We start from the raw sequence: 22,536 nt of genomic DNA on the forward strand, positions 1-22,536 counted from the left end.
TTTCTGTTTTAAATACAACAGAGGGCAACGTCGTTAAATGTTCCAACATCAATAAATGGAAAAGTTCAGTTTCCCATAATAAAACACTATTGATGTTTCATAATAGAATATTCTGGACTTCTTATTAAGCTTCTAAATGGTGTTTCTTTATAGATATAAGCTTAATTATAGCCAGATCTTTAGGCACAACTTTTGCTGAATTCAAATGGAGCTGCTTTCCTAAGAACAGTGCTGCTAAACTCTTGGCTTTACTGTGCCAGTGCTTACTGGTCTGCCCTGGGCTTGATAAGAATAAGAGAGAAAGAGAGGTTTTCACTGAAACTCTCTTCTAACCTACTTGCCTTTTCTAAATATGTTAATTTGGTGGAAGAAGCTAGTTACTAGCTAGTTACTAGCTAGATATGTCATTGCCTGTGCCCTCCCAATATTGCTCAATTATTGATCTCTAGAAAACCTGAGGTTGTTGCCTAGAAACGTGAAATAATGACATTTTAACACAGCCACATCCCCAGTTTCTCCTGCAATCTTATTTCACGCCTGCCTTTGTGTGCGACGTGCTGCCTCGAGGAAGGGCCATCCCCATCACACCTCCTTGTCGCTGGAGCTGGTGTTCTGTAGGAGAGCATCTTGCCTTCAAATGCTAATCCTCTGTGTGTTTGTGTGCAGATGCTGACGAAGAGGATTACTTGACCCCCCAAAGGTGAGTGCGTGGTGAGGCAACGTATGCCTCGTAGGCAATGGGAGCATCCTCATCCCATGATGCTGAAGCATCCCCATGAAGTCTAGAGGGAATGTTGCGCTCCCAGAGGCAGCAACTTGCTCCAGGGATTGTGCGAACCTTCATGGGAAGCTCAAAGCTGGCTGGGATGACCTTCTAAAGCAGAAAGTTTCATCCCTGTTTTCTCCTCTGGGCTTTTTGAGCAGCATGGAGAACCCTACCCGTGTGTCGTTAGCTCTGGTTGAGCTGGTTGGAGGGAAAAGATTGCTGGTCCTTGGTTGCACCCGCCCACTGCACGTTCTTCTCTTCCTGTTTTGCGTGCTCAAGCTTGGTGTTTTTAGAAAAACAATGCTTTCAAGAACTGTTGCTGAAACAAAGCCCTGGCATAACTGGCAGGTGCTGGGGTGTTTTTGCCAGTAGCAGAGGAGCTTACCCTCCTGCGTGTTTGTGCAGCTGGCACAGCCAGGGTACAGGAGCCACTGCATCCCCTCCCCATCCCCAGGACTTCAGCTGGCTCCAGATGCTGAAGTGAGATTTTTTTTTTTTTTTTGAGTGGTGGTCCAAAGTCGCTCACAAGAGAACACGCGCTGATGAGCTTGCAAGTGTCCGAAACAGCTCAAAAATCTTACAGACGCAATCAGTTTTGTATACAAGGGGATCATGATTTTTTCTGGTATGTCTCTGACGTTGTAAATGGTTGCGTAGTGGTCCTGGTTCTGTGCCACAAGAGTAGTGAAAGTGGAGAAAAGTATTCATATACATGTTTTGCTTTAGCTGCGTGAATATACAGCTGTGAAAATGGGAAACAGAACGGCTGAACCAAAGCAAAAAGAGGCAAATTCTTAAAATACTTTCCTTGCCCAAACAATGAACTCTTGCAGCTATCGACACAGCAAGTTGTGCTTTTCACATCATGAGGTGTTCCTGCCAGCGTTGGCTGGTGTTTTGTTTAACTTTTAACCTGGACTTGTCAGAAGAGAACTGGTCAAAAAATAACCAGCTCCAAAGCTGTCATGCACCACAAGGAAGCTGTCCTAGTAATGTATTGCAGCAAGATTAGCTGTCTTGCTCTAATACTTGTGATACGGTCTTTACAATAGGTCACTTGTTAAATATTAACCATGTGATAACTGGGGAAATGAATTAAATTAACTCCAGCATAGAAGTAAAAACATGGGGTTTAGGGGCAGCAATTCCCCTCCTCCAAGCCTCACCTGTAATGAAGTCTGGTCTCTTAGAAACCCTGACGTCGTTGCATGGGCCGACTAATCTTGAGCTCTGACTCCTTGTTTGGGGATAAATACTCTGCCTTCCTTGATGCTAGTCAGGGATCCATCAACCCAGCTGTAATTCAGGTCTGGTGTCTAGCCAAGTTCCCAGGATTCTGTTTTATCCCAGGGCTGGGCTGGGGAAGAGAAGGGTAAAGGTTTTTCCTAGTCTCCTCTTCCTCAAGTGATGGCACTGGGGACAAAACACCTACTTGTGGTATTAATGCAATATTTATGTGTGTCCCCTTCAGTGGGACCAGCAAGCATTGCCCCTGGTGCTGGGAGGGCTGCAGGGAAGAGCAGGGGGCTAGGGCAGCCTTTGGCATTAGCACAAGCTTCTGCTTGACTTTAGGTGTCGTTTCTTACTCTGATTTCACTACCGTTGAAATGCATCTTGAGCTTCTTGTTCCAGTTTGCAACAACTTCTTGGTCCTTAATTCTGTTGATGCCGAGTTGTGACAGTAGGGTGACTGAAGGAAAATCAAACCCTCCCTGAGGTTTATTATAGAGTTACTGTTAAAAGATGGATGTTGTCACTGTAACTCTTCCTGATGCTCTTTCGCCACCCTACCCCATCCCCTGCATGTCTTGCAAGCTCCATCTTGTGCATTTGCCCCTCCACAGCACGCTCCAGAGGGCAGAGGGAAAGCCTCAGGGCTTTGCCTGGATAATCCAGGAGGCTTGGATTTCCCTCTGCACCTATTCCCAAATGACACTATGATGAATTTCTGAAGAAGGAAAGAAAAAATGAGAGTGAGGAGATGGGGACAGGGCTGGGAAGTCCAGTGCTTGATGCTGAGGTGCCTTACCTCCTCCCGTGGCTGACACGTGCCACTCGCTGTGTTGGCATGGAGTGTGTGGCTTGATAAACTCAGGAGCAGGACCTTTAAATGTACCCTCTGATATCTCTGATTTTCCTTTCTTGTTTCTTTAAGTGAGAAACAGCATGCCAAATGGTGCAACTGGTTTGTTATTAAAGTAGCTCTTGTAGGTTTGAAACATGCTGCGCTTCGATTTCCTTGGATTTTTTTTTGTACTGTTTCTACATGAGGGATTGCTATAGGCAGAAGACCATAACTCCAGTATGAAGTCCCCTGATGTGCTTTGAGCCCTATAAACACAGCCTGTCCTCCCAAAGGAAGCAGTGGGAGTGTGGAGTTGGGGGGGAAGGCTCAGCTGTGTCTGGCACAGGTCTCCTCTTCCTCCAAGGAATTCCTGATTTCACTTTGCTTTCTTGTAGGCTCAGTATCAAAGCATTTGAATTCCTTGTCCTTAAGATGATTTTTTTTTCCAGACTTCTAAAGGGTCTGAAAAAAAAATATTTTCTCTCTTTTCTTTCATTTTTTCAGTGCTCAACTTGAAGAGCAGCATAATTACAAAGAAGCCCCGATGTACCTGAATCAGTCTGGGGACACCACAACCTTGTGTGTCATTGAAGGTACTCTGCAAGGCATACTGCTAGTTGAATTACGTGTTCTGTAGGATAGAGCTTTAAAAAAATAAAATAGTTTCTTCAGGTTGAGAAAAGCACCTGCGCACTGGTCTGGGTGACCGAAGATGACTGTGCTGTTTCTCTGTGCACTGGCAGTGTATGAAGACTTCGGGGCACAGACAAAAATGTTCACATTTTGGTGGTGAAATGGTGCTTACAATAAAACTGCAGTGGGGAAAAGTCAATGAGGTGCTACCCATGTAGAAGAGAAAGAAAAGAAGCTAGTGAGACAAACCTCAGCATCTTATTGGGAAGGAATGGGTACAGAATACAGAGCCTTTTTATCTCCGTCACTACCTCTTCCCAGTCTAATTTTCTCTATCAATCGAAGTTGCCACTGCTCTGCTTTTACGTTTTTCAAAGTTGCGTTTTATTGGGGAGGTTAGTTTCTGCCTTGTGCACTGGTTTTCTTTCCCACTGGAACAGAAGCCAAGCAACTTCCTTGGGGAGTCCTGCCACAGCCCTCTTGGGTATGTCCCTAAAGTTGTGAAAACTGCGGCCACTCAAGCTTCAGTCCTCTGAGTGTAAGCCAACGTTAAATAGCAGATTGGAAGAACTTTGCCATTAGGACATTGTGAAAGTGCCATGGCGAATGTGTGCCTGGATGCTGAGCACGTGGGCTGAAGCTGAGTTTGCAACTTAAAGTGCAATGACTTTAACATGGACTAAAAAGTAATACATATTCACAAATATTTTTTTTTTTCTAGTACCTAAGGCAGAGTCTCAAGAGCACAAGGTAAGTCTCAACACAGCCAGTTTTGATCTTTCAGGCTTGACTGTACTATGCATACCATGCTTTCCTATCTTAGCAAGTTCTAATATCTGTATTTCTTATCTGCCAAGTATTTATCTCAAAAAAAGAAATAAGGAATTGCAGAGGGGACATGAAGACTAATGAGGTTTCCAAACACACTAGGGGAGAGGGTCAGTTCCCTTGACTTCCACTGCAAACACGTAAGGAAGTAGTAACACCATCTGGCCATTGGTGGTAGACCGAGTAAGTGTCAAGCACAGATATCAAGATCATGAAATCCTGGAGGAAAAAATCCACAGGATTGTTCTGGAAGTTTCCACCAAAGGCGAGCTGGTGCTGGTAATCCCTCTGTGAAGGCATGAAAGCAAAATTGAGCCAGGTTCCTTGTTGTGGCAGCACGCTTCATGTTTTGGCTCGTAAGCGAGGGCAAATATTGTGGGCATGACTGCACGGGTTTTCCTCCCCTGCTGCAGGGATATCTCTGTTGTAAACTACAACTGACTCTTTTCATTTTACCCTGTCTGCAAAGGGGGTGGCTGTTCACCTTGGCAGTGGAGATAACCCACAGTGAAGGAGGATAGTGCGTTGCACGGGGCAGGCATTGCTACAGCTGTCCCTAGAGAAGAGCTGCTCAGCTGCACGACTGGGCTCACAGTGGGTACTTGGGCTGAGAGAACACGTCACCTTGTGCCGGGAGATGACCGTGTACCCCATGGGTATCAGTTCTGGCTCTGCTAAAAGAGGGGAAACTACTCTTTGGAAAACGTCAAACTTCACTTTCAAGTCCTGACTTGCAAAGCAATCAAATTGTCCAGGAAATAGCACAGGTTTCCAAATGCACTTATCTGTGCATGATTTGCAGAGAGGTTCTCTGACTTGGCTTTAGACTTATTTTATGGTAGGTTGGAAAAAATCTTTATTTAATTAAAAGAATTTCCTCCCCTTCTGTAAGCTCTCCAACCTTCAATTGCCTTCTTTTTGACCAGTACCTTCACTGGCCTGATCCCTTTCACTGTTACATTATCCCTATATAGTTTGTCAATATGTGTATCCCCTGTCCTGCAAAGTAGAGGAAATATCTTTGCCTGATGACTATTCCAAACATAAAATGCTTCTGGGCTTTCTGAAGAAATATTTCTTTAAATGCTAGATGACAGTTGAGGCCTTGTATAAAAACTTGACTGCTGAAAAATAAAGCACAGTAGCTGAAGGTTTTCCTCTTCTTTATTCTAGAAACAGAAGACTTTTCTCTTTGCCAAATCCAGGTAATTTCCTTTCATGTCTCTCAAAATTCTTCTAACCCCACAACTATTCTAACCCAGGTTAGGGTTAGAATATTGTAACACTCAGTAAATAGAAAGAAATTTCATATCTTCCATGACCAGGACAATGTAGGCTATGATGCTTTTCGGTGTCAGCACTCATGGTTTCTAAAGATGGTTTTCATTCTAAAACATATCTGGAGGGGAGATTTTCTCCTCTCCTCTGGCACACAAAAACATGCATTGTCTTTTCCTACTGAAACCTGAACTCTTTCAGTATAAGGAGAGAGAGAGGTATGAGGCTCTCATACCGGAACACCTGGTTCCAGGTCCAAAGCTGTGTGGTAAGGCAAGGTCCACGCTGAATTTCAGCCTATAAATGTCACGTCTCAAACTCCTTGCAGTGTTTAATTACTGTCACTGGCTGAAGACTGTTTTTTAAAATGGGGAATTGAAGAGTCATATGATAAAAGGGGGTCACTTCAGTGGGAAATGATGTGATGCTGGAAAAAAGTTATCATGTTCTGCCTCCTGTTGCTGTATCTTCTTTCTTAAGTTACAGTATAGTACGGTGAGAGGCTCGTCTTGTGAGACAGGTACCACCACTGGCAGATGGATCTAGCTTGCCCATTCCTGCTACTAGGAAACAATCATCTTAGCTTGTCCCTCTTCCAAGAGTAATTGCTCTTACCCCACGTAACCAGTGGCTTTAGATCTGGATTTGCCCTTTACTTTTTGTACTGCCGGTCTTTTTGGCATCTGTCCTCATTCAAAGGGAAAATGAGCTGCTTATTTGGGCACAGACATAAAGCAATCTGTTTGTCTGTGATTTTTGCTAAAATGTTTCTGTTCTGAGATCTCTCTCATTTCTGAAATTTTCAGTCCTGGAAGAGCTATGATAGAGGATGAAAATGAAGAAAAACCAAGTCTTGAAAGAGAAAAACAGGAAGCAGAGACAATTTTCAAGGTATTGTATCCTTAAGATTACTTTTCATAATTACTGTAGGACGTTTCTTCTCCTTCTATCTGCCCTCTCTTTGGGAAACAGCTGAAATTGGAGTACTTAATCACCTGGGGTTTTTTTGCCTTCTCTTTTTTTCTGCTCATTGCTCAACTGCTAATGCCTAAAAGGCAGATAGTGCTGCCAAGCAGCACCTATGTCTACCAGAAATCCCTGATGGAAGAGGGTGTGAAACTGTTTTAAGTCTGCAGAAAGATAACTAATAGTCTTGTAGATGTATATATATAAAAGTTATATTAACATATTAGAAAGCTGTTTCTAACGACTGTATTGACCAAACCAAATGTCTCATCTCAGACAGGTGGAAATGAATACGTATCTCCCACTAGTCAAACCAAGGAAGGTGGCAGAGGTGGGATGAAGGTGACACAAGTGAAGCAGGATGTGACTAGTACCCAGGCTGCAAAGCATCCTACCCCACAAGGGCTGGCAAAAGACAGAGCAGAGCTCTGTGAGTATCTCATTGTGCTGTTGAGTGTTTCCTCAATCCTTAGTCCCATCTGTTGCCCAAATGTCTCTTCCATATGGGAAATAATGTTAAATTTGGATGCAACTCTTGAACCAATTTAGTTAAACCAGGGCAAAAGGTTGCATGCGCATTTGTATTCTGGTCTGAATAATTTATTTTGGCTTTGCAAATAGCTTCCTAAGTTGGTTAACCATCTGCGTAACTCAAACTGAGGTGTTTGTTTTTCTAGCAGATTGCCCTTATCCGAGAGCTGAAATCCATCTCCTCTGCTTCTCATAATTTATTGAGTCTCAGAAAAGGGTTTGGCTAAGGCTTGTGGTAGAAACACACATGAGCAGGATGAGAGCCTGAAGTCTCCCCCTGTCCCTTATTAAGATGGATAATGGCTCCTTGCTCCATTTTAGGAGTCCCAGTGAGGCTTTTTCAGACTTGGGGCTCCTTCTGTCACAATGCTCTGAGATAGCATCCGGAGCTGGTGATACGCACCTTAACTGCACGATTAAACCCAGTCATGTCTCCTCTGTAAACACTGTTTTTCAGCTTCAGGTATGTGTGCATGGGCTCTACTCTGCAAAGGCTTACTCCTGCCTTTGCAAGCCCCTGGTGTGATATGGCAGCGTTGAAAAGATGAAAGAGAGAAAGGTAGCTCTGTTTGGCTCTGAGCAGACCAGGAGTGTGAAGGAGCAAGTGTAAATTGACTGTGGCTGTGGTTGCTGTTATTGGTGTGGTCCTTGGGTTGGATTTTTTTTTTTTTTAATTTTCAATCACTTCATTAAAGGTTTTCTTGACCTTTGAACAGCTGGAGGTAATTTCTGAGGGTTTTGGTTTTTTTTTTTTTTAAAGTGCTCATGGTGAGCCTCCTGCTATTTCTTCATCAGAGGCGCCAATTCGGAGAATTGTTTGGTTCCCACCCCCCCCTCCTTTTCTTCTTTGTGGGTGTTTGAATGTTTTGCAGGAGTTCTGGTCATTAACTAGACCATATTGTGGGGATGAATGTTTCTGGTGAGACCTACTACGTGCGCCTGTGTTCATTTAGAAACTTTTATTTTATAAACTGGAACAGTCTATCCAGGAAAGAGGTTGTGTCACCATCCCCAGAGGTATTTATTTAAAAAACGTGGAGACGTGGCACTTAGAGATTCGGTTTAGCTGTGGACTTGGAACTGTTAGGTTTATGGTTGGACCGATGTTAAGAGTTTTTTCCAACCTAAATGATTCTATGCTTTTATTTGTGTGGCTGCATTTCTATGTTACTGCAACTCCCTTAAATCGGTTTTAAGGATTTAATATTGCCACTTAACAGAGTCCTCCAATAATACTCATTTAACCTCATGAGATGCAGCTCTCATGCTCTATTCCAGCCCTTGGTGGAATACATCTGTGGGATACTCTCCTACCTTGTCTCCTTTCCAAGATGTTGATTTACAGGTGTATTCCCAATGGACTGGCCCATTATTTGAATCTTATAATCTCCACCAACCATGCTAAGCCCTCTCTTCAATCACTTTTGCAAACATCCATAAATAGTCTCTTGGGGTGTTTTCTGGTAGAGGAGCATTTGGGTCCAAGTTGCTGCAACTAAGAATCTTGATGGGTGTTTTAACTTTTTAAAACCTAAAATATTTTGAAACTTTATAAAATATGTATATGAAACATGTAAATATATATTCATATATTAAAACGTTAAGATATTTTAAAGTTAAATGTTTTAAAACTTAAAGTATTTTCAAATTCTTCCCTTTGCTGTCTTAAAGTGGCTCAGAGCAGAGACTTTCCTGGACCCCTAGTATGGGAAGTATGTCTGTAGGCTCTCATTTGTTGTGGCATTAACTATTACCCTCAACAGTTGTCCTTGCCCTGGGAGAAGTTACTCAGAAAAGGTTCTATAAGAAACATTCTGTCTCATTTCCAGCACACTATGTGTACGTTGGTGGTCCAAAGCCAGGGGTAGAAAGAACAGCCTTGAAACAAAACACTTGGCAGTGTCTGCAGGAACCAGAGGATATATATGATGATGTTGAGGAAATGCAGGATAGACTGTGAGTATGGACCTGGGCTCTTTGCAATGGCTGGGTCTTGAAACGTCTTTTAAAAACTATACTGCAACAGATCCCCATGTAATACTTCTGTCTTCTAGCAGCCACGCATCAGATTCCTCAAGTCCATTTGCTTCAGCCAGCCGTAAGTGCAGCACATGGGGAAGCTCAAACAAGAGCTGCTTTTAATTTGGGCTGGTTCCTGGGAAATGATGTGAATAGTTGCATTTAACTTTCAACATCTATAGTGTCTCCTTCTGGACTGCTTGCTTTAAATTGCCATTAAAACCAGTGGGGAGAAATACACGTGTCTAATATGGAATTCTTTTGAGTGACCTCTAAAACCTCTGTAAGAGTAAAATATAATGGCCTGGGTGCAATTTGTCCAGAAAACCTCACCTCAACGCTACTGAATGTGGTTTGTGATAATAGCATGCCTTGGTTTTAATTTTCAGAAAATAGCTGCGAAGAAACATATGAAGATGTTGAGATTGGGGGTGATAATCCAGTAAAAATGGAGTAAGTTGCAATTTCTTAGCCTGTATTTTTTAGTCTTTTTTTTTTTTCCTAATGCAACTGCAGAAGAGTTGTTGCATGGGTGGGTTTCTTCCTCCTCTTCCTCTCTATTTCCCCTTTGGCTGATATTTAGGGAGAAAAAAATAGGTAAGAAAATTAAATCCCTGAACACTGAGGCCTTTCTATTAGAGCTTGTAGCACTCTCCATCCATCGGAAGCACTCCCCTTACAGACCTCTCCTTGCATAAAACACACAGGACAGTCTTGCCAGCCTTCCCTTGATCAAAAGCATTGCTCAGCTGTAGCTGAGAAATGGGACCTGGTTTTGTGTGCCAAAAGAGGTAATGCTTGAGAGACAAATGGGGACATTGTCCCCATAAAAAGAGACAAAGTGCTCACACTTCAGATCACGGAAGGTTGGAAAGCTGCAAGGAGCCCAGGCTGACATGCTGTAACTAACTTGCAACCTGCTCTTTTTTAGATAGCTTCTCAAGATATTTGCTTCCACAGGGTGTGTTTATAAAAGCAATGAGTTTTGCAGCCTCAGGGTGCTACGTTGCCTGAGCTTCCCAAATGGATTAAGAGGTGAAACGTGAAGTTAGTTGTGTTTTTACTTATTAGCTTTGTGTGGTTCCCTACCCTCCCACAGTGAAAGGCTTCCAGCATCCCTTTGTAAGAAATAGAGACAGCCTTTGGGAACGGCATATGGGCTGGGGATGCTGCTCACAATGGCTGCAAGTGCATCTGGTGGCTCTCTTCTAAGGAGCAGTGTGGGAGGAATAATAAGGTGTTGCTGTACATCTGCTTTCCCCTTACGGATCCGAGACTCGTACTGGCTTGCATCTGGATTCAAGTCTAGCTTATGTGTGCATGTAGAGCCTGTGTGTGCCAGAGAGGGGAAAGAGGTATGGGAAACCTGAAACTCTGGAGGTGACTGGGCAGCTATTAAAAGGCAAAAGTGTCATTTCTCTGCAAATTGTCCATGGGAGTTTTGTGGCGGAGGCGCACAAGCTTCTCCAGCCAGAGGGCAACGTGCTGGCATCTGCGCCTGGCTCCTGGACGGACCACACATGTCCCCCACCCACCAGGAGGCGTATCGATGCCTCTCCTCTGCACATGGGTGCTGAACAGTAGCAGAAATTAAACTCTAATTCACAGAGGAGCAGTGTATCTTGCTGGGTTTGCAAGGGAATTTCATGCCAAAGCTGGGGTCGGAACCAAATTCATGGGGTTCAGAGGTTTTAATCCCCACACCAGTCTTTATGTAATCTTTCTATTGATCCCACATGCGGGATTAGGTGTGCTGGAACACATAAATTGTTTTTAATAGTATTGCACATGGGTAATGTCCCCCATGTGAGGATCTTAGTTGTTCACAGATACTTCATTAGGAAATTGCTGCGTAGCTTTGCAACCTCCCCATAAGGTTCAGAGAGCAGTGTGTGTAGTGGAACGCCCTTCCCGAGACCATACATGAAAGAAATGTGTGATGAAGGGTGGCACCGGCAGATGCTCCTGTTGTCCTCCTTTAAAGGTCACTGCACGCTTCTGGAGAATTTTTGTTCCTTTTGTCAGGAATTTTTACTCCAGATAAACCTGGATCATCCTTTGGTTGTTGGGTCAGAGGAGGACAACTTCAGTTAACACAGAAGAGTTTAAAGCTAAGCAAAGACTTGAACTTGGACTTTATAATTAAGCACCTTTTGCTTTGTTGGTGCCGATCTCACTGAATCCATCGTTCATCCACGTGATGCTGTTAAGTCTAAAAGCTGAACTAAGGTCTGCTGGCCTTCCTTTACCTGCTTCAGGATCTCTGGGGCTACGAGTATTGTAACTCTCACATACTTCAGTGCCTAGTGCCTCTTTAATTTAAAATCTTTCTCTTTTGTACAGAACAGGAAAACAAAAGAGATTTGGAAACCTGCTTAAGATAGAGAAGTTGAAGATGAAGAATACCAGGTTCAAGGAAAACTTAAGGTAGGAAAATGTTGCTTGTCCAATCCCTTTCCCCTCCAAACCTGAGCATTCAAATTTGCAATAATTTGAGAGCAGGAGGTCTAGGGGTAAGGAATACAACTTTACTGGGAAAGTTACACTAGAAGTCCTTCATTAGGAGCCGCTACAGCTTCTCTGAAGTCCTTGGCATCAGGAATATACAGGAGCGGGTCCTACAGCAGCGTCCAAGTTTTCACAGGCTTTCTGCTGCTTTAGTACCTTTCTGATAACTCGGGATGATGCAGGTGCACAAGGGAACACACAAATTTGATACCTGCTGCCCAGACCTGTGGGTCAGGATTAGGCAAAGTCTTGCTGATGTGGCTCTTAGGGGTTGAGCTCTTTTATTCCAAGTACTATTTATAGTCAAGCTGGCAACAGCATCTGCTGAAGAAGTCTACTGTTGAGTTTGTGGTCTAACAGGTTAGGATAGAGATATTGTATAACTTCCTATAGTGCCCTTTTGGGTACTCTTACTTTAATATTCAAAACCCTGGTTAAGGTTCCATGGAAACTGCCTTTCCCTCAAGTGTACAGCAGCTGCCTGCAGAACCCACCCTCCACCTCTGCCAGCATGTGCCTCAGCCTGTGCACAGTGCCTGAAGTCCAGGAAAGTGCCACTTTTTCGTATTTCTTTGGAAATGCCAGATTAGCCCTTTCCTCTTTTATATGAGGAAGTTTTGGTTTTACTTAAAAACCTGTTCTCACTAGGTGTTCTGCCATGTCTGTGGCTCCTTCCTGCATTATTGCTAAATATCATTATAAGGAAGGAGCCACCAGGTTTCATCCCATTCTCTTGTTGCAAAGAACCCTTAAAGCTCCCAGACACATCTTAGGTATCTCCAGTCACTGTCACATTTCAATTCCTGGGCAACCCATGATATTGGCAGACTACAAGGAGGGACTTACTACTAGAGTTACCAACTGTCCATCAACCCTCTAGCTATTGTGAGGGTGATTGGCTGATTTGGACCGCTCTTTGGATGCAACATAAACCTTTCATAAACTGCTTGACGAACACGTGGCTGTTGTTGCTGCCAGAGGAAGGAGATGCTTATTTAGCAAGAGTGTAATTCTGGCAAATGCTGTTGGTGTCACAGAGCCCATGCACCCAGACCTGCCTTCATTGCTTCAGCAGCAAGCACTGCTGTCTTGTTGGTGCCCGTGGTGTTTTGGGCAATGCTGATGTGCCAACTTGTTCCTAAAAGCCTCTTTCTATCCACAGGTTGTTTTCTATTTCAGTACCAAATTTAGGTAAGCAAGATACATGTATCTGAGTCTTGGGGATCTGTGTGTGTGTGTGTATGAAGAGGTAAATGTATTGCACAATGGAAAACCAACTTTATGCATCGTGCATTCCTGAAAATCCTGTAATATAGCAGCATTAATTTTGAAGACTTGATAGGGATTTCTGCTTTACTTGAGGCTGTTTTTTTGCTCATTTTTGGGTGGTTTTTCTTCGAAGAGGAGCGTTCCTCCTGCAGATATTAATATATTTAGGAAGGCAATGTATGAGACAGTTCATGCTCAGCCACTGCTTCCAGGCTGGTGGTTGTGTTTAACAGCCAACGGCACTCCAGCAGCTTTCTGTAAAACTACTTACCGCTGCCTGCTGGAGGGACAAGTTCATGGCTTGTGTAAATGCAGGTGGATGCAAAACCTATCTCCACTAATCAAGCATTGAGAAGGTGCTAGAGTGAATGTACCCATGTCCTTGGGATGGAAACCCTGCCTGAGCTGGCTGCAGTGCAAAGCTGGGGCTTTGCTGATGCTCCTGCTCCATCCCTGGAGCTGGATGGCCAACCCTGCCCAGAAAAATGCCCACAAACACAAGTAACTAACCCAAGCATCCTACCTTGTTTTGATGGAGTTTTGGAGCCCCAAGGATCTTCCTTTTGCATTGCCTTGGCCACTTTGGGTTGGGTGACTAGCAGCAGCCCCGATTTTTCTCTGCAATACATTGCTTTGGGTACCAGGCTCAGAATGATATCTAATAATTTTCTCTTCTGCATTTTGGCTGACAGCGGCTGTTTCCCAGGAGGACATGGTGTATGATGATGTCAAGGAGGAACAGAGACAGCCAAGGTGAGAAGGGTGCCCTCTCCTGGGGCTGGCCCTGGGCCATGGAGACATTCCTCTTGGCATAAGCTTGTGCCATGGGGAGGCCGCTGTACTGCAAGCCACTGAGGGTCATGAGCTGGTCAGGACTCAGTCCTCTGGAGACAGCCCAGGTACCCTCTCCATGTGTGTTTTATTTGGCAAGTAACATCCCACAAAATGTTTCTTCAGTGTTACCTAGTTAGGGCCAGAGATGTGAAAAGGAGAGAACTGCTCCCTGAAACACATGAAAACATCGATAGTTTTTCTAAGGAAGGAACACTCCAGCTCCCAGACCCAATAATCGGCCCCGTCCTGGCAAGCTCCCTGTCAGAAAAATTACTTTTAATAGGAACAGCATGTCTTGATGTCTTGCTGCCAGATGATTGTGGCAGCAGCGTGTGCTGGTATAAATCACAGCAAGTGTTTGCATTTCAGTGATGGTTATGGGGGGAGACAGAGAGAAAAATCACGACTTTGTAGGTACATGGGTTTGGGGAGGGGACATGGTCTGTTGGAAAAAACTTCTGTGTGACGCTTTCCCTTCCTCTCAGAGAGAAGGATGACAAGTACAAAACCTGGATGCCAAAATTTCTGATGGTGAAGGAGGAGAAGGACCAAAGGAAAAGCAGCAACGATGTGGAAAGGTCTTGTTTTCCATTCTGTGTTTTCTAGTGCTGTCTAACTTTGTACACGCGTCTCTTAAGTCGTTTGCAGGAGTGGGATGCCCCTGCTTGAGCAGACATTGCTGGCTGCTCCTCCAGGGTCCTTTCCCTTTGAACTCAGCTTTCAGGAAACTTTGCATAAAATATCTTGAGGGCAAAACAAACCCTTGGATCTGAGCTGTATGCAAGCAGGAGATACCCTGAGGGTCTCATCCTGAAGTAGTATCGTGACTTCTCATTTAGCTGAGGTAAAAGTTGTTACTTGCTATATATTTGGCTGCTTTTCTGCTGTGCTCAGTCCCATTCCTTCTTTGATTGTGCCTTGATTAAATATTTGATCTCAATGGATAAGCTATTGCTATTTTGGTAAGAGCACTGTGTTTATAAGACCTGTACACAGCGTAGTAATTGCCTGTGTGTTCCCCTTGCCCTTATTTTAAAGTATTGATTTCTTGGGTCTTCCTCTTCCAGCTGAGTTTATTGAATTGCCTCTTGCTCTACCATTTGTGCATAAAAACAAAAATAAACATTTTTGCTACCAGTGCTGCAAAAATATTCATGGAAGTAGGAGTTTCAATTTCCCTTTTACATCAGAAATGTGTTAATTGCAATAAGCTTTTTTCATGACCCAATACCTGGGACTTCAAACAAATGCAAATGAGAGACTTATTTTTGGGGTTCTCACCACAGAGTTCCTGCATGGGGTTACTCAAACACAACTTCTTGTTTTGTGCAAAGTCACGCGTATAATTTCACAGACTATCAAGAGGTCGACATGGTTTCATCTGTTCCGTAGAGATTGCAGGTCCTGCAGGCTGAGACTTCTGAGGAGGAATCTCTTCACAGCTTAAAAATCCCTGATTTCAGCTCTTGTTTCCCCTCCTCTTAAAATCAAGTGCATGAAAGTTAGCCAGGGGTGAATGATTTATTGCAAGTGGGTGTGTGTTGGTTGGTTGGTTGGGTTTTTTTCCTGTCTTAGTTTTTAAATGAATGCCATAGCTGGAATTTCATGTACAAACCAGAAAGAGTATCATCTGCATACCCAGGGAATCCTCCAGCATAAATGGCCGTTGCTCCTCTTAAGCCAGTCATAAGAGCTTGTTTTTCACTTTACAATGCCATATAAATGTCTGCTTGGGTGACATTCTCCTCCATGTGCTAAAACAGCAACAAAAATCTGGAGAGTGGTGTCAAGTCCCACTTCCATAAATGACTCGGGATGAGAGTTATCTGGGGACCCTTTATGTCTGAATATAAACAAAACCAGAAGGAGACAAACTGCTGGGGGAAAAGCGAATTGTTGACTTCTATAAAAACATGACTGATCTGAAACACTTGATGGAGAGTTTGTTTGTTCCCACACTGCTTACAGAGAAAACAGTTAATCCAAACTGAGATACAAAATAGCTCAAATTACGCTCACCAACAGATTCAAGTTGTATGTTCATCCTTTGATGAAAAACATCAATGTAAATGGTGTGCTTTGCTCTTCCAAGAGTTCATTGCAGACAAGGCTGGAGTTAGGCTCTGGGTAGCCTTTCCCAGTGTGCCAGGGGTTATTTAAATGGATCTCAGAAGTGTGTGTGTCTCTCTCAACAGAAATATCTTTAAGGTCAAGAAGAGCAATGCAGAAAAAATCAAGAAGATGGAAAAAGAAGAGAAGATTTTTAGAGAAACATTTATGGTACGTGTCTTTTCAGGGAACTAGTTGTGTCAGAGAAGGAAAGCAGTTGTGTGTCATGCTTAAAAGATGCATGGTGAAAAGCTGTTGGTCCTTAGATGTGCTGGGACAGATGTCCCACTGACCTGCTGCCTTCTCCCCTAATCTTGGCTCTTCATCAGGGATGTTGCTGGGGGTATATTTTTTCCTCCCTCTTCAGCCCCAAACAAAGCCTCACAACCCATCCTGAAATCTCTCCATCCCTCTCCACTGCCCTTAAAGACAGTGAACATGAGTGTAGAATAACTTGTGGTTTTCTTTCTTCTCTGCAGTACAACAAGGAGATCAACGTCATCAACACTGCCACTGCCGAGTGCTCGGTCCCCAGTAAGAGGACAGTTGATCTCCCAGTCACAGCTGGAGAACAGCTGGACGTTATCGATGTCACGGAGGGCAGTGCAGTGATTTGCCGCAACTCAGAGGGCAGATGTAAGCTTGCAGATAGCCTCTGGCATGGGTGGTCACTTCTCAATCCCAGGGGGGGATTGAGGGGGCAAGCAACAATATGTTCTTTGTGCTTAGCCACGGTGACTTTATTTGCTCAGGGTTTTACTAATTTACGTCTCTTTCTCCCCTTCTCTCAGATGGGTATGTTCTAGTGGAGCATTTGAACTTCAGGTAAACTCGTATTTTATTTATTATGATGCATATTTTCTTCTCCTTCCTGGGTATAGATATTTGAGATCTGGAGAAAAGTACTTAAAACTTCTGAAGGCAGGGGAAGGTTAATATAAACAGCCAGTATTAAATATTAAATAAGTATTTCCAGTTCTAGTCTGTTATTCTGCTGTTATACAAGTTTCCAGTCCAACTGCAGCTAAAAAAAGCCCCATCCAGTCATGACTTGTATAAATTGGAGATTCTTGACTGCCTTCAGATATGCCATATTAATTCACATCTGCTGCAAACATGGGCCACTCAATGTGCATCGCCTTGCCAAAACACACCCTTAAATTCCCTGCTGCAGTATCATTTCCTTGCATGCTCATGCATAATTGATACAAATGAACCTCCTATTGCCCAGGTGCCCATTGCTGTGAAACTTTCTTTTTTTTTTTTTTGAGACAGACAGTATTAACTGCTGCGAGAGCTGCTCTTCCCTGGAGCATCCCTGAAGGTCTTTTTTGTACTTCCTGCATCCCTGGGAGCTCACGTCGGTCAGCTGTGGAGTGATGACGCCAATATAAATAAAGTTGGTATTATTTACAGTTACACTGTTTAATGTGCAAGAGACTTCTCCTTTGTCGGCTATTTAGAGCACGTCTTCACTGATTATCTCAACATTAGCTATTTTCGGTATGTCTCTTTTTGGAGTACCTTGTTGGTCAGCTCTGAAATTCTGTGTTTGTATGAAATAAATTGTACAGTTTAGTTTCTCCATCTCGTTACTGTCTGGTTTAGGTGCTGGTATTGCGAGACTCCCCAAAAGATTTGCTCTTTAAAAAGCAAACCATATAAATTTGAACTGGTTTTGGGCTTGACAAGAGTATTGAGACAAGAAGTATGTACTGCCACTCTTGCTGAGTTAAATATATAAAATAGTGGAAAAGTCGACTCATTTCTTTCCAAAAAAATATTAAAGAAGAGTAAATAAAGCATTCAGTCAAAATTTACTTTATTTTTGTAAGCTAACTTAGGCATCCCAGATATGTAAAGGCTGACTTCTGGCTCCCACTGACTCGCAGCAGCAGTCAGTTACCCAACAGTTGCCCCTGTGTTCAGGCTATTCTCTGCTGTGGGCCTGGAGGATGATTGCTTATTTTAAGAAAAATGCTCCTAAATGTAGGAAGAGAAATATAAATTGCTAATGGCTTCTCCTCGGTGTATCCAGGGGATACCTTTCCAAAAGCAGAAAAATGTGGATTACATGGCTTTGGAAGAAAAAAACCCTTAAATATGACCGTAGTGTACAGCTTCTGCCCCTCCCCAGGCACTTTAAGAGCCCATATCAGTTTGCTCATAAATATCCTAAAAATGTAGATGGTTTAATTAGAAATTATTAAATGTTCCAGGCTTAAGAAAACAGAGCAAAATAAAAGTGCTGTTTGCCACACGGCCATTTCAAAGCTGGCATAGAAGACATCAGAAAAACAGAGCAAATATTTAACATTTACTTTTAAGTCCATACAGGCATTCTTATTTATTTTACCATGTGGTTACTATTAAGTGCATTGGCCTGCATCCATCCTTGCAATAAAAAATAAATAAAACAAACCCCTGTAAGCATGCGCAGCTTTGCAGGCTTGCCAGCCCAAATATTTAGACTTCTCTAGTGGAGATGGAGAGTTTGGGGAGCTGAAGTGCATGTTTGGCTTCAGAGCAGCCTGGGACATGTGTGATATCCTTCACCTACAGCCTTTGCAGGGAATTATCCTGATGGAAGTTGTGGAGACGGTTTACCTGGGGGACTTTTTTCCGTGCCAATGTTTAGGATTGATCCTGTGAAGAAAACACTCCCTTCCTCGACTCCTTCCGCATCCTCCTCCCCATCCAGCACTAGCTCTCAGCTCCTGAAGTCTATTACATGCTCTGTAAGTGTGCAAATCTTCTATTAGTCACATGTGCTAGTTCTTTTCTGTCTCCTAGGGAAGTTATTTAACAATTAATTTTTTTTAAATTAAGTTTAAAAAAAAAAAAAATTCTCCCCCTATATCCTGTCATATATGTGATTGGGCCCCGATCCCAGTGCAGTTACACACAGCCCTTGTGCGGTAGCGACCCAACTCGATGTGAAACACAAACTTCTGCACTGGTGTTAGCAGCTGACTTGCTTAATCCAAGGATGCCTTGCAATGCATTTAAACCGTTCTTCTTCATGGGCAGCTTCCAGTTCATGAACAGAAGGAAAGCGCTTAATATGGGTGACTCAAGACAATACAAAAATGCTTTACATATAGAAAAATACTTTACATATAGCAACTTGATTTTGTCAATTAAACCACGGGTTGGCTATCTTTAACTCAAGATACTGGTCAGGAGATTAAATTATTCCTTTGTGCTTTTATAGCCATGTTGGTGCCTCCTAAACACATCAAAACATGAAGTAATTCTCATGGGAATTTTAAACCCAGTTCTTTCATGTTCCTTCTCAAAATGGAGATGATCATGATTAAGTGTTGTGATTTCCTGAATGTGAGGGAGAACAGAAATTTCTTAGAAACCAATTCTGTATCACATAAATTGGGTAAAAAGGAGAATGGGGATAGGAACAGAAGCAAAGCACTCACTGCACCTTTGCGCTTTAACTGGATTTACATCCCTCTCCATCAGAGACATCTATGAACAAAGTCCCCAGGTCACCCCTGCCCAGAAGTCTTTCCTGCAATGGAAGGTTATTTTTACACAATAGCTTCAACATGCTTCTCTCCATGCTTTTGTGTAAGGAGTCGAGATCAGAGTCAGCACAGGTCCATCAGCTCTGCTGGATACAGAAGAAAACCTTTGGGCCTGGGTCCTGGCATGTATTTCAGATTGGGGAAGCTGTTTGTTAGTCATGTATTTATTTTAGTTCCCATCCCTGCCCATTCGTCCCCCTGAAGCCCCAGGGGCATCCATGGCCCTGCAGCGAGCATGTGCCAGCAACATCTCCAGAGGGAAATTCTACCAGCCAACCCCAGCCTGCAAAAAGGGACTGTGCAATAAGTACATTTTAACGATTTGTTGCTCTTGCCTCTTTTCATCTCTGAGTTTATTAAAGTGCAAATGTCAACCATGGAGACAGCTATCACATGCAGTGCAGTACACCAAGAAACACTTTCCACACCATAAATGGAAGGTAAAAGGCTTCATTGTGATTATCTAATGCACAGTTACTTGCACAAAGGACAAAACTGAACCTAGGCTCTGTGTCCTTCCACTACAGCTAGCCCCAGAAAGTACTAAAACAATTAGTTTGAAAACAAAATTTTCACTCCATCAGCTGACAAAATTGAAAACACAAGAAAGATGGAGTATTTATAGAGTTCAGGATTTTTTTTTTTCTGAGCTTCAGATTAATTATACGTTTGAAGGGATGCTTAGAGCTTTTTAAAGTTCAGTATTTTAAGAAAAAAAAAATAGATACATAATACCATAAATCATAAATACTCCTTATAGTACAAACACAAAATTGCAATGGACTAGTCTGGTTCACCTCTCTCATAGAGCTGAGGTTTGTCTGCCCAAAGATGCTGGGCCACAGACACTACAGTTATCCTGGGATTCAGTTTTGCTTTGTGCTCTAAAAGAAAAAAAAAAAAAAAAAAAAAAAAAAAAAAAAAAAAAAAAAAGAAACGCATTGAGGTACAAAACACGTGAATGTAACATGATACAGAACACATGAACATGCTTTCAGCAACAAGAATAAATATTACCATGTCTACAGTACCTACTTCACAGCTTCGTGAGATGAGGATAAATAAATTGTTTCAAAACTTGAAAGAAAACATAGAGATGAGGCTTACAAATAAACTTAGATTTGTAAAATTAAGGCAGCTTCAGCAGGAATTCCAAGGCTTTTGTTGAAAACAGAATTTTTGTAACACCAAAAGTGTACTCATGTTTTTGCAGCTAGAGCTCTGATTTACCATCCAGTTCCCCTAACGCTGATGACCAAAATGAGCAGAGATATGCGCATGGGAGCCATGTAATACCAGGTTTGCTCTCAGCAAAAGTCAGTGTTTGGTCAACAGGTAGAATGTGGCAATTGTGAAAACCAGTTCCTCTCTCAGGCATGGGAGTGAGGTACCTCTGAATGAATCGTGAACTCCGTGTCCAAGAGGCAGACTGGAAATTCAGAATTACAGGAAGCTGTTGCTGTTTTCATAAGTGAATGATGAAAAGGAATATATAAGGGAAGGGCTAAGGAAGCCAAAGGAAAGCACTAAATGGAAAGCCCATACCAAAGTAAGACCTTAAGAAAGGTGACTCTAGTAGGTACATCATACACCTGAAACAAAAGTGGATCCTAAACCTTTCCAGTAAAATACTGCAGGAGCTAGAGTGGGAATCCGGCTCATCTGAAGGGCCAGACGTGCGACTCTTCCCCCTGTCCTCTCGGCTAATAACAGGCTGAAGCCAAATAATTGCACAAGAAATGGGACTTCAAGTATTTAGAAACACGGCCTGCATGTCTCACCCATGGGATTGTGAATAAGCTGGGGGATTTGTGCACCTCATGAAATAAAGCTGCGACTTCCAGCAGTCCTAATGCACGTCGAAGGCACGATTTCATGTCCTGCGTATAGGTCTCTCTTCCCTCTATGAGTCCACACAAGATGACTGATGGTAAAGAGCAGTAAAATGAAAAGTAGACAGAATGGTTATTTTGTTCGAAATTCATCTATTCCAATATCAATGGCATTATAATCACACACACACAAAAATGTATATACAATACTAACCAGTTGCTTCTTTTTTTTTTTTACAACACTGCCCATACATACCCCCATGCTTCTACACGCCTTACAAAATGCTAAATTGGACGCACATGCTGAAGATGAATTTCTGACCCGTTAAGAGGGGGAAAAAAAAAAAAAAAGTCCTCACATAGGTCAGTGACTATTTAAAAGATATGGAACAAAGGGTAGGAGTATATGCTTGGTTGTGACTATACAAGAAAGTTATAAGTGAGATCCAAATATTGTGTAGCTTATTCAAAAAATCTGCAAAAGGGATGGATAGGGAAATAACAAAGTTTGTGTATGGTTCAAAATTATTTATTCAAAATATCTAAGGCTGATTGTCAAAAGCTGTAGAAAATTCTCATGCTAGCTGATAGTGACAAAAATGCAATGAAAATCACTGTCATAAATGCAAAGCAATGAAAATGAATAAAAATAGTCCATGATAGTATATAGGTAAGTAGGACTAAGCCATTATGAATACCCAAGAAAAAGTTGTTAATTTTTTTAGAAAAAGCCTAGAAAAGGAAGGAACTGAAGCACAAAGGCATTCTCATTAAATCTTTCAGTGCTTAAAAGAATCTGAAGTGAAACTTGAATTTCGACTGTATTTTTTTGACTAATCTTGAAGATGTGTATGCAGCATCTTATAGAGATACTGTCAGTTACTCTTCACTGATACAGCCATGAAGCTGGAGAGGAATTTTTCCTCTAATAATAGTTCAGCTCCAAGGACAGAGAAGAAGCTTTTCAACGCTGCATAAGCAGCAGCTGGGCTCCAAACCTCACTGACTTCCAGTAGAGATGAATTGCCATATAAACATATGTGTCTTTATTTACCTCCTTCCCACAGCCACCCACATGCAAACTAGCCTAGTTTCTTATCCACGCTGAGTGGGCAGAGAATGGGAAAATAGCTCCTGGGAGCTGCTCCTGCTCTCTCCTTGCCAGAAAGGGGGTTGTTCTAAGGTGCTCTGACTGCAATTGCTGAGTAGCAAAACAAGACTCTATTCTGGCAAGAATCTTACGCATCCTGCTTCTATGACAAGTGAAAACCAAAGTCAAATGCCTGGGTGCCAGCACAGCCACAAATATCACCCTCTCCTGACAAGACTTGTTTTCTTCACTTAACTAATGAGCAC

The 22,536-nt window shown here is 42.6% G+C and overlaps 2 protein-coding genes across 4 annotated transcripts in view; one reads left to right on the forward strand and one right to left on the reverse strand.

Moving 5' to 3' along the window:
* Positions 1–17,230, forward strand: part of FYB2 (FYN binding protein 2) — a 22,012-nt gene extending 4,782 nt beyond the window's left edge. The window contains exons 4-20 of one of the 3 annotated variants that reach the window (XM_026853560.1): positions 667–700; positions 3,336–3,424; positions 4,186–4,214; positions 5,466–5,497; positions 6,377–6,461; positions 6,813–6,966; positions 8,897–9,023; positions 9,122–9,165; positions 9,476–9,539; positions 11,430–11,513; positions 12,757–12,785; positions 13,556–13,616; positions 14,183–14,275; positions 15,893–15,977; positions 16,286–16,442; positions 16,598–16,631; positions 17,082–17,230. In XM_026853560.1, coding sequence (XP_026709361.1) covers positions 667–700; positions 3,336–3,424; positions 4,186–4,214; positions 5,466–5,497; positions 6,377–6,461; positions 6,813–6,966; positions 8,897–9,023; positions 9,122–9,165; positions 9,476–9,539; positions 11,430–11,513; positions 12,757–12,785; positions 13,556–13,616; positions 14,183–14,275; positions 15,893–15,977; positions 16,286–16,442; positions 16,598–16,631; positions 17,082–17,091 — 1,211 coding nt within the window. In that variant the 3' untranslated portion in view covers positions 17,092–17,230. Of the gene's footprint in view, positions 1–666; positions 701–3,335; positions 3,425–4,185; positions 4,215–5,465; positions 5,498–6,376; positions 6,462–6,812; positions 6,967–8,896; positions 9,024–9,121; positions 9,166–9,475; positions 9,540–11,429; positions 11,514–12,756; positions 12,786–13,555; positions 13,617–14,182; positions 14,276–15,892; positions 15,978–16,285; positions 16,443–16,597; positions 16,632–17,081 lie in introns of those variants that run through there. The other 2 variants (XM_026853561.1, XM_026853562.1) reach the window with 2 other exon arrangements.
* Positions 17,231–18,951: 1,721 nt separating this feature from the next.
* PRKAA2 (protein kinase AMP-activated catalytic subunit alpha 2) overlaps positions 18,952–22,536 on the reverse strand; it is a 25,162-nt gene continuing 21,577 nt past the window's right edge. The window contains exon 9 of the mRNA XM_026853576.1: positions 18,952–20,232. The gene's annotated coding sequence lies outside the window, so the exon portion shown is untranslated. The remainder of the gene's footprint in view (positions 20,233–22,536) is intronic.

Source organism: Athene cunicularia (genome assembly GCF_003259725.1).
Source record: "Athene cunicularia isolate RWA chromosome 8 unlocalized genomic scaffold, athCun1 chr8_part1, whole genome shotgun sequence".
Taxonomy (NCBI): domain Eukaryota; kingdom Metazoa; phylum Chordata; class Aves; order Strigiformes; family Strigidae; genus Athene; species Athene cunicularia.